At 41.4% G+C, this 13,320-nt stretch overlaps 1 protein-coding gene across 4 annotated transcripts in view; it reads left to right on the top strand.

Annotated features, from left to right (window-relative positions):
* The window catches only part of EPS8 (EGFR pathway substrate 8, signaling adaptor), a 177,438-nt gene that overhangs the window by 114,754 nt on the left and 49,364 nt on the right, over positions 1-13,320 (top strand). For all 4 annotated transcript variants that reach the window (XM_026678647.2, XM_026678645.2, XM_087968686.1 and 1 more), the window contains exons 7-9: positions 4,999-5,081; positions 7,013-7,149; positions 9,477-9,550. In XM_026678647.2, the coding sequence (XP_026534432.1) occupies positions 4,999-5,081; positions 7,013-7,149; positions 9,477-9,550 (294 nt within the window). The remainder of the gene's footprint in view (positions 1-4,998; positions 5,082-7,012; positions 7,150-9,476; positions 9,551-13,320) is intronic.

The following is a 13,320-nucleotide window of genomic DNA, read 5'->3' as shown; positions in this document are numbered from 1 at the left end:
AACTGCTTTAACCGTGTATGATTTGGACTGTTTGTTGGACTTTGTTTACCCGTTTACTGGAAGTAAAACTTACATTTTACTATTCAGTGTATCTGTGTGCTGGTTGTGTGTTATTCATCACCATTCTCACTATGTTTCCCTGAGTGCATTCATTCTCCTAACGGGGAATACCTCAACACACGTGCATCTCCCGTGCTCCCTCCACCCCCCCCACGCATGCGCGGCAGATACCTGACGGCTGGCAGGAGGCGTGCACACATGCACAGTGAATCAGTTCTGGGCGACGGCTTGCGTGCCAGCAGAAATGACTCTACGTGCCACTTCTAGCATGCGTGCCATAGGTTCACCATCATGGGTAGAGGGTTTTTTGCCTAAGTAGGGAGTTGGCCTAGAAGACCTCCAAGGTCCCTTCCAATTCTGTTCTGTTCAATTCTGTTCTGTCCTGTTCTGTCCTCTCCTCTCCTATTCTAAATAATCACCACTAATCTTCCACAGTAATTGCATGTGAAGGAAACTGATAGCAGCATTTATGAATATTCTTATATAAGTAATGTGATTTTCATAGCATTAAATTACCTTAAATCAGCTTGCTCTGTGACACTTCAGGAAGGCTTTGAGAAAAGCTATTCTGAGAATACTTACAATGGCTCACTGACACATAAATAAAATGATGATTGAACAACAGTAGGGAATCGATAAAAGATGCTGGAATCAGAGACCTATTTTAGTGGTTTTCTTCTCCAGACAGAATATAATGATATATATAGATTTGGTTTTTAGAACATGACTTGCTTGCTGAGGTGCTAAAGACGTAGTGGGCAATGTAATAATTTCAGCTCCTAAACAGACTTAATATTCAAATTCTTATTTTTTTTTTTTTAAAAAAAGAATAGTTATTCTGCATTTATTTGGAAATACAAATGCCTATGCTGTTGCTTATAGCCAATGACCCTGAACGGTACTTGACTTCCTGCCAACCAATATCCATAAATATTATGGATTTCTCTGCATAATAATCCCCCAGTGACACTTAGTGTATAAATGAATTGGAGCAATGAGTGGCACTTTGGAGTATAATTGAGCTCTCTAAAGAAACACAAATATTAAATAAGCAGATATTTAGAAGCAAGTGGATCCCTGCCAAACGAATGTGGAGGAATTCCTTAAAAGCTTGGTCAGCAATTGGCTTTCCCAGAAGGCCCTTTTGATATTGAAATAAAAGATAATGAATCACAGTAATGTGACTGAGCAGAAAAGGGTCTGGGACTCAGGATGGAAACCTTGGCAAAGTGTGCCACAAATGTAAACAAGGCAAATTCTGTGGAGGAAATCATTAGAATGTTGATTGAAAACAACACCTCTAATGCTTTTATATAAATCTGTGGTAAGGCTACACTTCCCAAAGGATTTTTGAGCAACGGCAGCGTAGTGGTCAGAGTGCAGTACTGCAGGCTACTTCTGCTGACTGCCGGCTGACTGCAATTTGACAGTTCGAATCTCACCAGGTTCAAGGTTGACTCAGGCTTCCATTCTTCTGAGGTGGGTAAAATGAGGACCCAAAATTGTTGGGGGGGCAATGGGCTGACTCTGTAAACCGCTTAGAGAGGGCTGTGAAGCACTATAAAGCAGTATATAAATCTAAGTGCTATGGCTATTTTTACAGTAGTGAAAAGAGTATCTAAAAAGAGGAGCAGCCAAAATGATTAGGGAACTTTCAGTACAGATAGGCCTTGACTTACAACAGTTCATTTAGTGACTGTTCAAAGTTACGGCACTGAAAAAAAGTGACTTATGACCATTTTTCGTACTTATGACCACTGCAGTATCCACTTGGCCATATGATCAAAATTTAGATGTTTGGCAACTAGTTCATTTTTATGACTGTTGCAGTGTCCCAAAATCATGTGATTCAATTTTGCAAACTTCTGACAAGTAAAGTCAACGGGGAAGGCAAATTCACTTAACCATCTGGCTAACTTAACAATCGTAAATAATGTCAACTCATCAACTATTTCTATGGTCTTTTTAGAGTTGCCAACAGAAAGGGAGGAGGGAAAGGAGTTTGAAAGAGCAGCGCTGCAGATTGGAAATCGAAAGTACATTCCAGAAATAGTTTTTCAAAGATAGTAACTAGGTGACTGAAGTTTCTGCTGTGTAAATATGTAACTGAAGAACATGATTGATGACTCTTGGCTATGGATGTGTCTCATTAGAGAATATGAATTATGATACACCCAGGGGGTGGGGGTATATGAATTATTAATAAATTATGTGTCTCAGAGTCGGCTACACCCAGGCAGTGCCAGACATGTTAACTCCCAATAAATCTTTTTGAAGTTTTGGAAGTTTGGCTCGAGACTCATGATATAATTGCCAGAATCCTGACAGATAGCCGACTTTGAGACACACAATTCATTTAACAAGAAAGGTCACAAAAGGAGACAAAACTCACTTAATAAACATTTCACTTAGCTACATCAGTTTTGGGCTCCATTGTGTTTGTAAGTCAAGGACTACCTGTAGTGGAGTCTTTTACTTCAGAACAAAAAACCGGAAAAGGAGATGTGCTTGAAATATATAAAAGCATGTGTTTTGGGGTGGGAGAAAGGCATGGAAAATAAAGTTATTCTGCCTCTTTCACAAACACAATGGAAGGACTAAGGAGTCCTCCAATGAAACAGGCCGCAAAGGACCCCAGGACCCTACAGGCATGATAAATACATGCCAGTTTCCAAGCACCCAAATTTTGATTGTAGGAACCCAAGGGATGCTGCAAGTGTTGTAAGTGCAAAGACAGGTCATAAGTCACATTTTTTTCAGCACTGTGATCACTAAATGAATGGTCGTAAGTCTAGAACAGGGGTGTCAAACTCAAGGCCTGTGGGCCAGATTTGGCCCACGGGATGCTTAGATCTGGCTTGTGGGGCCACCCTGGAAACAGTGAGGAACCGGCCCTCAGTGCCTCTGCCAGCAAAAACAGGGCCCCAAGCTCCGTTTCTGGCTCTGACAGCCTCCTGCAACCCTCCCAAGCATGCGGCCCTCCCGAGCTCCATTCTTGCTGGCATAGGGTTGCAGGAGGCCATCACAGCCAGAAATGGAGCTCTGGAGCCTGTTTTCGCTGGTTGCCACTCAGCCAGCGCACTCAGGCTGCCACAGGCGCCCTCGACAGTGACATCGAGCTGGCCACACCCACTCTGCCCCCCCAAAGGTCAAACACAACGGTGATGCGGCCCTCAATGAAATCAACTTTGACACCCCTGGTCTACAAGTACCGGTGTACGTCCTTCAGGAGAGGATTCCATAGCCTGAGAGTCCGACAGGAGAAGGACCTCTTCTGCTATATTAGATTACTGACCATTTGGCAGCAGAACATGCAGCTAGTTCTCCACTTACGACCAGTCTTTTAGCGATCATTCAAAGTTACAACTGACCCACCCAAAAGCTGCCTCGATGTTGAACTTATGGCTGCATGCCCACATACACCCACATGGCCTCAGGGTCAAATGTTGGGGGCTTAGTAACCAGCTCACCTTTGCAGACGCGCGCATTGTCCCATGTCCATATGATCGTGATTTTTGAAGGGGTTTTTTTTGGCCAATTTCTGGCACTTATTTCCAGTTCCTGGAAAAAAAGAAATGCCTGTCGGATAAAATGGATTTTATTTACAACCATGGTGTTTGCTTGATGATCATGGCATTCACTGAATGATCACTGCAAAGTGCACACCCCCCCCCCCAAAAATCAGACCAAATCACGTGATGTCTCGGCTTAAACCGCTATGACTTATTACATTATTCTGGGCTCCACTGTGGTCATAAATTAAGGACTGCCTGTACTTGGAATGCATCACTTCCTGATTTAAAATAACAAAGCAACCTCATAGGAAGCCTGGGTGAATTCACAGAGAACCTTGTGATTCAAGGTTATACTCTTTTTTTAATGTTTGCGTGTTGTGCTGGAAATATGGAAAGCTTGTTTAAGCACCAGTTTCTAAACAACCATAGTGGAAGAAGATAGTCATGTTCCTCTTTGTTGAATGCATTAATATGGACACTGTATGACACAGGTTTCTGGGGAAGGAGGCTGTTGGCTAGCTTCAATAAGGCTTCCTTGTATCTCCATATTTTAAGACACCTAGCACATTCCTTCCAATTAGCTAGCATAGACAGATAACATGAATCCATTTAGCAGCTTATTATTGTTTGCCCTGATTTGATCCCCAAGGTTTTAGACAGATCTTTTTCATCATTTGACTATGTTCTTTTGAATTGGAATCACACCTGGCCGCATGCTGGATGTTTTATTGCTACGTTCTGTTACAAGCCATATGATTCCACTATAACTATTAACTCAACATGGATAGAAAAATAAAATTAGAGTGTCCATCATCTAGGTGTCTAAAATATGAAAAGGAAGGTCTTTGCTGCATCTCGTGTTATTTAAATTCCCAAATCATCTAATGAAGTTGATTGGCCACTGTTTCTGGACAGATAAAGAGAATAGAATAGAATAGAATAGAATAGAATAGAATAGAATAGAATAGAATAGAATAGAATAGAATAGAATAGAATAGAATAGAATTCTTTATTGGCCAAGTGTGATTGGACACACAAGGAATTTGTCTTGGTGCAAATGCTCTGTGTACATAAAAGAAAATATACATTTGTCAAGAGTAAAGAATCATAAGGTACACATCACTCCACTAAACAATGATTCCCTCAACACTGTCCAACTATTTACAAAGTCTATTGTACTATTACTATTAATCTTCTCATCACTCCTTATTGCCCATCCCCTCCCACTTTTGACTGTAGGACTGTAATTTTGTCCCTTGTATCCTTACGATTTATATTGAGTACAAGTGGAAAGTGAATGTTACGGAATTTGCAGCTATAAGATATGGTGGCAACTCTACCTATAAAGCCTCGGTGCGTTCAATAGATCGCTTGCTCAAGCGTTCAGCAGTGCATCAAATTAATTGCTTCTGCTTCTGTTCAGGCCAACTTTATCCATGAAGACATCGAAAGCGCAATCAGCGATAGCAAAGGAGGGAAACCAAAGCAGAGACTTGAAACACTCAGGTAAAACCAAAGCCTTGCCTTGCAAATCTTTCGTAGTGTTTCTGGTAGGGCGTGCATTAAGAAACTGGTCATGCAGGCAATATATTTGGCCTGTGCAAAGCGAAATGGATTCACTTTGATGAAGTGATTTGGGCTGTGAAGGGAACATGATTCACTGATGAAGCAAAGAGATTGTCCCATTTATCTCAACAAAGGAAATCAGGTGGCCTCACATTATTTCAGATCTGTGCTGTGGGAGAAGAAGGCTGGCTTCAGCTCTCTTCCCCGGTGCATTAGCTGAAGTGCTTCCAAAGCTGCACATAAGCTTTGGGACTGCACATAGTAATGTGTGCCAAAGCAACACAGTTGGGTACACTGAAGATGCTGAGCATTTGCTGAAGCAACTCAGCATGGGAGCCTTTCGGCCAGTGCTGAAGCAGCTTTGAGTAGCGTTTGATCCAAAGTTTCATCAAAACCTGGCATCTCTTCAGAGCTTCATACAATTCCACTGTATGTAAAACCTCCAATAACAGAAGCTGTAGCTCTTTCATTCCTCTTGCTAACAACTTCAATAGAAGAATGTATTGTCCTCAGGCGTTGCGTGTCAGTTTCCTACTGGTGCCTGGCTGGTCACGGTACAAACAGAATGCTGAAATGAACAGATTTTTTGGTCTGATTCATGATGGTTCTTGTTGTATTCTAGTAGATCCAAAAAGTAACTAATTAAGAAACACACTGGGGAGAACCCAGAAGTTTACAAAGTTATTCAGTGCCTCTCCCTCTCTTTTTCTGCCAAAGTAAAACAAAAGTAAAAAAAAAACTACTCAATCCGGCGAAACAAGGTAGTCGTAAATGGCCTTGTTTCCAATTCTATACAGCTTGTGTTATTGCAGAGGAGAAAATGGTTATCCACTGAAATGCCTAGAAAGAACAGTTCTTGTAATGTTAAAGAGTGCAATAGAACATTTTGGTCCAGTTTCCACTTGGGTTAATAAACCAGCACGTTTTCAGCATTGTCCTTCCTTGGGCTTTTTTCAAATGCTGTGTACAATATTTTCTCTATTTTGGCCATGAGGTCTTTAAAACCAACGATTAAAACCAACGATTCGAAATTCCACTGCTGACATTTTGTGCACCCTCTGCTTTGCTCATCTGTTATTGAAATCTGAACTTCAGTAACTAATACCTCTAGCACCAGGGTGTCAAACTCGCCTCGTCATGGTGGCGTCATGCAACACATCACCACCTTTTTCCCCTTCGCTAAACCCAGCGTGGGCGTGGCCAGCACATGATGCATTTGAAGTTTGACACCCCTGTTCTAGCATAAGAGGGCAGGAAAACCTCTATATTTAAAATAGTCAAGAGAAAGGTAAACATTTTTCTTTATTTTCCTTCTACTGGTTGTGCCCATCTCAGAGAAAAATGGTTTATGTAGTCACAAAGAATTGACACCAACTCTTGACACCTAGTCAAATCCAGTTAAGCGGGTTCTGTGTTTTTACGCGATTCTGTTCTAAATAGAAGGTAGTTCTACAATGGAAGGATATAAAAATCTGACGGTGCAATAAAATGCAGTTTTGCAGGCAAACTCTGCCCACGGCCTGGAGTTCAATCCTGACGGGGCTCAAGGTTGACTCAGCCTTCCATTCTTCTGAGTTTGGTAAAATGAGGGTCCAGATTGTTGGGGGCAATATGCTGACATTGTAAACCAACCAGAGAAGGATATAAACCACTGTAAGCCTAAGTGCTATTGCCAAAACTCAGCTTCACCAAAAGGTGGATGGATGAACAGACAGACGATGAACGGATGGACAGACTGACAATTGATCACTATGGCTACATGCCATGACAGAGTCATGTCAATACAGATTGGCCAATAACAAGCAACTGAAAGAGGAGATCTTGTTTTCTTGATGTTTTCAGTGTTCTATCATTATTTTTCCCCTATCTAGGATGATTTCCAGAGCTGAGAGTGCCATTCCTCCACCTCCCAGAGCACCAGCTCCTGTCCCCCCAGGGACTGTTACACAAGTGGATGTCCGGAGCCGGGTGGCAGCTTGGTCTGCGTGGGCAGCTGAACAGGGAGATTGTGAGTGTTGCTGAAACTTTGAGATGTGATTCAAAGACTCTAGGTGTTCTGCTCTGGACATTATGGAGCCTTGCCTTAGGGTGGCTAACCTTTTTGGGCTCCTGTGCCAAAAATTGTGTGCTCGCACTCGCGTATTCACATGCCAACACCCAGAAGGCAATGCCCCCTGCACATACATGTGTAATTCCCCTGCCGCCGCCCCCTTACCTGCACTACACCTCCCAGCTGATTTTCGGCCTGTTTGAGGCCTTTTTTGGCCTCCCAGAGGCTTGAGGACAGCTTCTGCAGCCTTTGCAGGCTGAAAAATAGGCCCGTTTCGCCACTTCCGACATTACAGGAAGTGATGAAATGGGCTTATTTTTCAGCCTGCAAAGGCTGCAGAAGCTGTCCTCAAGACTCTGGAAGGCCGAAAAAGGCCTCAAACGGGCTGAAACGGGCCTCAAAAGGCCTCAAACAGGCACATGTGTAATGAGGTAAATTTGCCTGCGGCTCACGTGTCGGCACAAATGTCTTTGCATGCCACCTGTGGCTTATGTGCCATAGGTTCTCCATCACAGCCTTAGGGCAATGTGATTTGTTCTCATACAGTAAGTATCCTAGCAGAATAAATTGAAGGTATTCTACTCTCATTTAGCTCATGTTTCAACAATTGTTTTAGTTTGCTTTTTAAAGAAATATTTTGACCCACATCTGGGAGGTCACTCCATGGTGTCTAGAGTCTTGAGTATGACAAGACTGTTGAACAAGCAAGCTTGTAGTCAAATCAGGTATGGACAAAGACAGCAATTAACATTAAGATTAAGAAGCCATGCCAAGTTTTTTTTACAATGTTTGAGCATAAAATAAGGTGTAAGAACAAGTCAAAGTGCCATAAATGGTAACCAGGGCAAGTTTAAAAATGTAAAATCAGCAGTTGACAGGAAAAAAAATAAACAACAAATATTTACTGACATAGCATTTCCAACGCTAGCTTTTTAGGCCTAAAATTTGACAAATTTTGATTGTGCATCATCAAGCATTTCAAGTGTGCTCTTATTTGATTTAGAAATTATTTCTAATTAGCCTTTCACTCCTGAATAGCACCAGTCATGATATCTATTCTTAAGGCACCTATTTTATGGGATTGCACATTTTATTAAATCATAAACTTAACCATACAGAAAGATTCAGATAATTGTTGGATATTTCGTGGTTCAGTATATCATGTGAATACAATCACCATGCATTCCTTAGAGCTTGGCTGGATTTTGGCCAAATATTGTTTCCCAAATCTCAGCCCCTTGTGGTGGATCCCACACTTTACAGCACAGAAAGTCTACATTCCTCTCCAGGTGTCTCCATTTCAACCGTCTTAGGCATCAAGGCTAGAGAAAACCTGACACAAAAGTCTTCTCTGCAAGCATCGTATTTGGATGACATAAATAAGGAGATTAAAAATGGATTTCTAGCAAAAATAATGGGAGCATCGCTCCAATTCATGTTTAAATGTGTGGATTTCTTTGCAAGAATATTAGCAAAATTATGCTTTGTAGCTTTAGCAAGCTGAGTGTGTATTTCTGTATTAGTTTAGTTTACTTTATTGTCATTGCACCTCGTACAACAAAATCAAACACCATCTTCAGTGCACATTATGACCATATTGACAATAGGAGACTGTTATATTCTCAAAATGACTACAAGGTCCTTATGTAAGATGCTTTCTGTATTCCCCCAATATCTGAGATATCTGTATAATAGGGCCAAGGGCTTCTATTATGATAGTTCTTTAAATACTGGGTATGCATTTTGGGTGGGGCACTAGACCCTGCTCTCTTCTTCCAATCCCATTTACATTTTCCAAATATGTAACCATTGATGGTTTATTTCAGCTTTCATAGGCCAGATTCATTCATTACTGAATTAGTATATTTTCCAGTTCACATGATAGATTGAATGATAGGCATATCCAATCGCGTAGGTTCTCGCAAAACCCTAAGCCACAGTCATCACATTTTTTACACTTGGCATTGGTGGCTAAAATTTTGCCAAAGTAATGGCCTTGAAATATGCAAGGACTAAAAATTCCATGATATCCATTGAGTGGGATGTTGAGTTGGAAGAAGCTGAAAATCACAACACCAGTGAAGAAAAATACCTTCCAAATCACGCATCATTTGCTGTCTGTTGAATGGTACAGACTTTCTTATTTCATTCAGAGAAAAGCCACTCAAATCTTAGTACATTGTGCAAATATGGATGCTACATTTTTCAATAAAATTGGTGGGGTCAATCCCAGCCACTGTGTCTCTCCCCTGAGGAAGTTTCACTTCATCTCCTTGTTTCTTTAGGTGAGAAACCAAAGCAATACCATGAGCATGAAGAAACAGCTGAAATGATGGCAGCCAAGATTGACCGAGATGTTGTAAGTGGCCAAGGAGATTGTTTGGGAGAGGCTTTGATGTTTCTCAAACTGGATGGGGCAGTAAATATTATCCACTCATGATTTTTTTTTCTCCCAGCAGTAAAGTTCAGGGCTGTGAAATAGGAAGACATTTAATGGTTACTAAGCTCATTTTTTTCCAGAATTCCATCTAGAAGCTGCCCAATACTTCAGTTTATGGAGAAGAGCTTAAATAACCACCTGCCACTACTTCCTTTTCTTCATGCTGGTTTCTGCTCAGTATTTAATAATCTCGGGTGCTTCCCTGCCTCTTCCCTAATGAGCAACATGCCTCATTTAAAAGGCTTTTATTTTTTTTTCTCAACCAAGTCCCAGCATTGATTGCCCCCTTGAGTTTTTTTAAGGCTCTGATTCCATTTCGTTACCGGTCTGGCCAGCAGTGGGAGGCAAGCGATATCTTCCCAGATTGCAAGAAAAGTCCAACAGCAGGCAATATTATGAGTTGTGTTTATTTTGATTAAAACTGAGTTTTTTTTTCAGCCGTCAAGGGTGTAAAGAAGGAAGGTGCGGAATCTTGATTTGCATAATTTCTGGTTAAGTTTGAGGAACTGGGTCTCCTTTTCGTGCTTTATGTTTACTAGGCTGTCTCCTTCTGCCACAATTTCTTCCTAAAGTGTGAAGTAACCCAGGGAGTCCGATGAAAAAAACATCCTTCAGTTGCCTAGCAACTGTAGTGTGATTGTCTGGCACCCTCTCAGAACTAAGGAATAGCTGCACGGAGAGTGTTAGTTGAGGTAGGGAAGAGTGAGGTGGAGGGTTGTAATCCTGGTAAGGATGGGTAGAGGGTGTGTGGGGGGGTTGTTCCACAGGATATTAGCATTGGAAAGACCAACGTGCTATATTAACTACTGACCAGTAGGAGGCATCACATGACCACTAAAATACCCCTGTGTACTATACATACAACATCTCAAGGGTTCAACTCCTGAGGGTTTAATTCCCATTGAAAGGTTGTACATAGAGTACCTAAGAAGCTGTTGCCTTCTTCTTAGAAGAGCTAGAAGAACTCTTCTATGTCTGAAGAGTTCCAATTCACACAATAGATAGGTGTAGTAGAGTGCGTCCTACTGGACAAGTAGCTAATACAGCATCTAATGCTACTTACTGTAGGCCAAGTAATGGAGGTGGCCTTGAAGCCTGTAGCATGAAAACAGTTTGAAGGCATATTGGGTGGAAAGGAAGGTGAACTGGCTTAGGTTCTTTAAGATCAAGATAACCACCTTCTGCCCTTGAACAGTGGTTTTCATATCAGAGCTTATCACAAGGAGTTTACCCCCAGCCCTAGACGTCTTTTTTTTCATGTTGCTGATGATAATCCTGAGAGCATGTACTTAGACGAACTGGGAATCTTTGTGTACTTAGGGTGCTGCCACACGAACTGGGAATGCAGTTTATGATTCATATAACAATTTCCTTTTCCAGGTGTGGATTTCAGAGAAAGATGGATAGAGGTGTTGGGGGGGGGGGGGGAATTGGATGGTCATCACTGATCATTTATTTCAGAAATTCCTGATAAATTTTCGAAGATTCATAGGGCTTCCACAGCAAGGACAGTTGAAAACTTAGTGCCATAAATAACAACATGGTACAATGTAGTTGGGTTGTTTTTTTATTTTATTTTATTTTGTGCTTTCAAGTGAATTTTTGACTCCTGGTTACTGGTCTGGACAAGTTCCTGCAGTTTTCTTGGCAGGATTTCAGAAGTGGTTTGCCACTGCCTCCTTCCCAGGGCTGAGAGAGAGTGGCTGACCCAAGGTCACCGTTGTGCCTAAGGCAGGACTAGAACGCATGATTTCCCAGTTTCTCATTTGATGCCTTATTATTATTATGGTTGGTTGAAAAGTCAGCCAGATGTTTAGACTGGATATGGCATTTTTATCCACCTATTGAGTTCTTCCCAAAGACCTGTGATAGCCAGATGTTTGCTAGTGGTATTAAAGGGACCATCGCAGGATGCGAGCTGTTCCAAGTAAAACTGCCTTTTGCAATTGATTAATGACAATTTCTATCAATGTTGATGGTATTCAAGTGGAACTCCAGTTGTTGTGGGATTGCACCTATTGTTATTAATACTATATTTATTATTATTGTTATTATTATTATTATTATTATTATTATTATTATTATTTAATCTTTAGTGAGATTCATAGCCTTTGGGGCTGGTTGGTAGCTCAACAGCTCAAGTCCTAACCTAGGACCTGTTCAGGTAGCATCGGAGGATATAAGCTGTTCCACGTAGGGTGGTTTTTTGTAGAATCAGGGTATTCAAGTCTGATAAATTTAGAATTTCCAAATAGTAAGGTAGCCCCTTAGGTATTGCTCCAAGGGCACTAATTACAATTGGGATAATACACAATTTATTTTTCCAAAGTTGCTCAACTTCAGTTTGTAAGTCCCAATACTTTGTGATTTTTTTTCTTGCTGTGTGTCTTCCTAAGTTTTTGTGGGTATCTATATGTATGGTATTCAGCTTTGTTCGGGTATTTTCCCATGTCATTATAGTTGTGCTTTTAAAGTTGTAGCAACATTTTGGCAGAATCTCATCTGCCATCATCAGGCTTGTGTATTGTGTTCATCTGTGAGTCAGGCTTTCACAGCGGTTTCTGTTTTAAATTTGGTGCTAGCCTACTGCTGTGTTAGAATGTTTTTTTTTTTTCATCCTGATTGGTTGGGAGTCTTGGTCTGTGTTTATTGGTCTTGGAGTTTGCTTGATTGGTGTTTCTAATATCTTCTGTCTGTTTTGTAGCATTTTTTGATTGGCTGGCAACATTGTGTTTCCTGTATTGGAGGCTTTTAGTGTGGCTTGGCTCTGGGTAAAAGGACGGCTATCATTTATTAGGAAGCTAGGTTTCATCTGGGTGCCTGGTTGGGGTGTGTTTGAGCTGGAGGTATCGGGGGAGGTCTGTTTGTGCCCAGGTGTTTGCTTGGCTTGTGGTGTGGATATTTTTTTGTTTAAGAGTGCAGGCTTCCAGATAATTGACAGTCTGGTGGAGACATCTCTTCTATTCATGCTTTCAGGTCTTTTTTCAATCTCTATGGCTTCTCTGATAATTCTGTGGCTGGGGTTTTCTATAGCGGCTAGGTTTTTCGTGCCATTGAAGTCGATGCTATGACCTGTGGCTTTCATGTGTTGGACTAGTGAGGAAGTGTGTTCCAGCTTTTTTACTGCATTTTTGTGTTCATCCAGGTGGGTACTTATTCTTCTATTGGTCTGTCCGATGTATGTGGCAGGGTATGATGCACAGGGGACTTCATATATGCCTTGGTTTTCCAGGTCAATCTTATCTTTGGGGTTTCTTAGGATGGCTGCTATTTTTCTGTCTGTTTTGAAGGCAGTCTTGATGTGATGCCTGTGTAGTATCTTACTGTAGTACCTCTTATGTAGGGCAGGACAGCTGTTCCATAGGTCTGTTCATCTTCTAGGTCTCCATTATGTCTCAGTGTGTTTTTGTGGATCAGGCCTATGATTTTGCTTTTGTGGAAGCCGTTGGCTGTCAGTACTTTAGTCAGGGTGCATAGTTCAGTCTTTATGTGTGTGTTGTCTGCCAGGCGTTTGGTTCTGGCAATTAATGTTTTGGCCACTGAGTTTATCTGTGCTGGGTGATGGTGGGATTGGGCGTTGAGGTAGCGGTTGGTGTGTGTTTTCTTCTGGTATATGGTGTTTCCTTGTGCGCCTTCTGTTTTTTTGTAGATTAGTACATCTAGGAATGGTAGTTGTTTGTTTCCATTTC

This window comes from Notechis scutatus, chromosome 6 (genome assembly GCF_049901735.1).
Source record: "Notechis scutatus isolate UNSWTSFEM ecotype Mainland chromosome 6, rNotScu1.2, whole genome shotgun sequence".
NCBI classification, from domain to species: domain Eukaryota; kingdom Metazoa; phylum Chordata; class Lepidosauria; order Squamata; family Elapidae; genus Notechis; species Notechis scutatus.
This window is presented reverse-complemented; position numbering and strand designations above follow the sequence as displayed.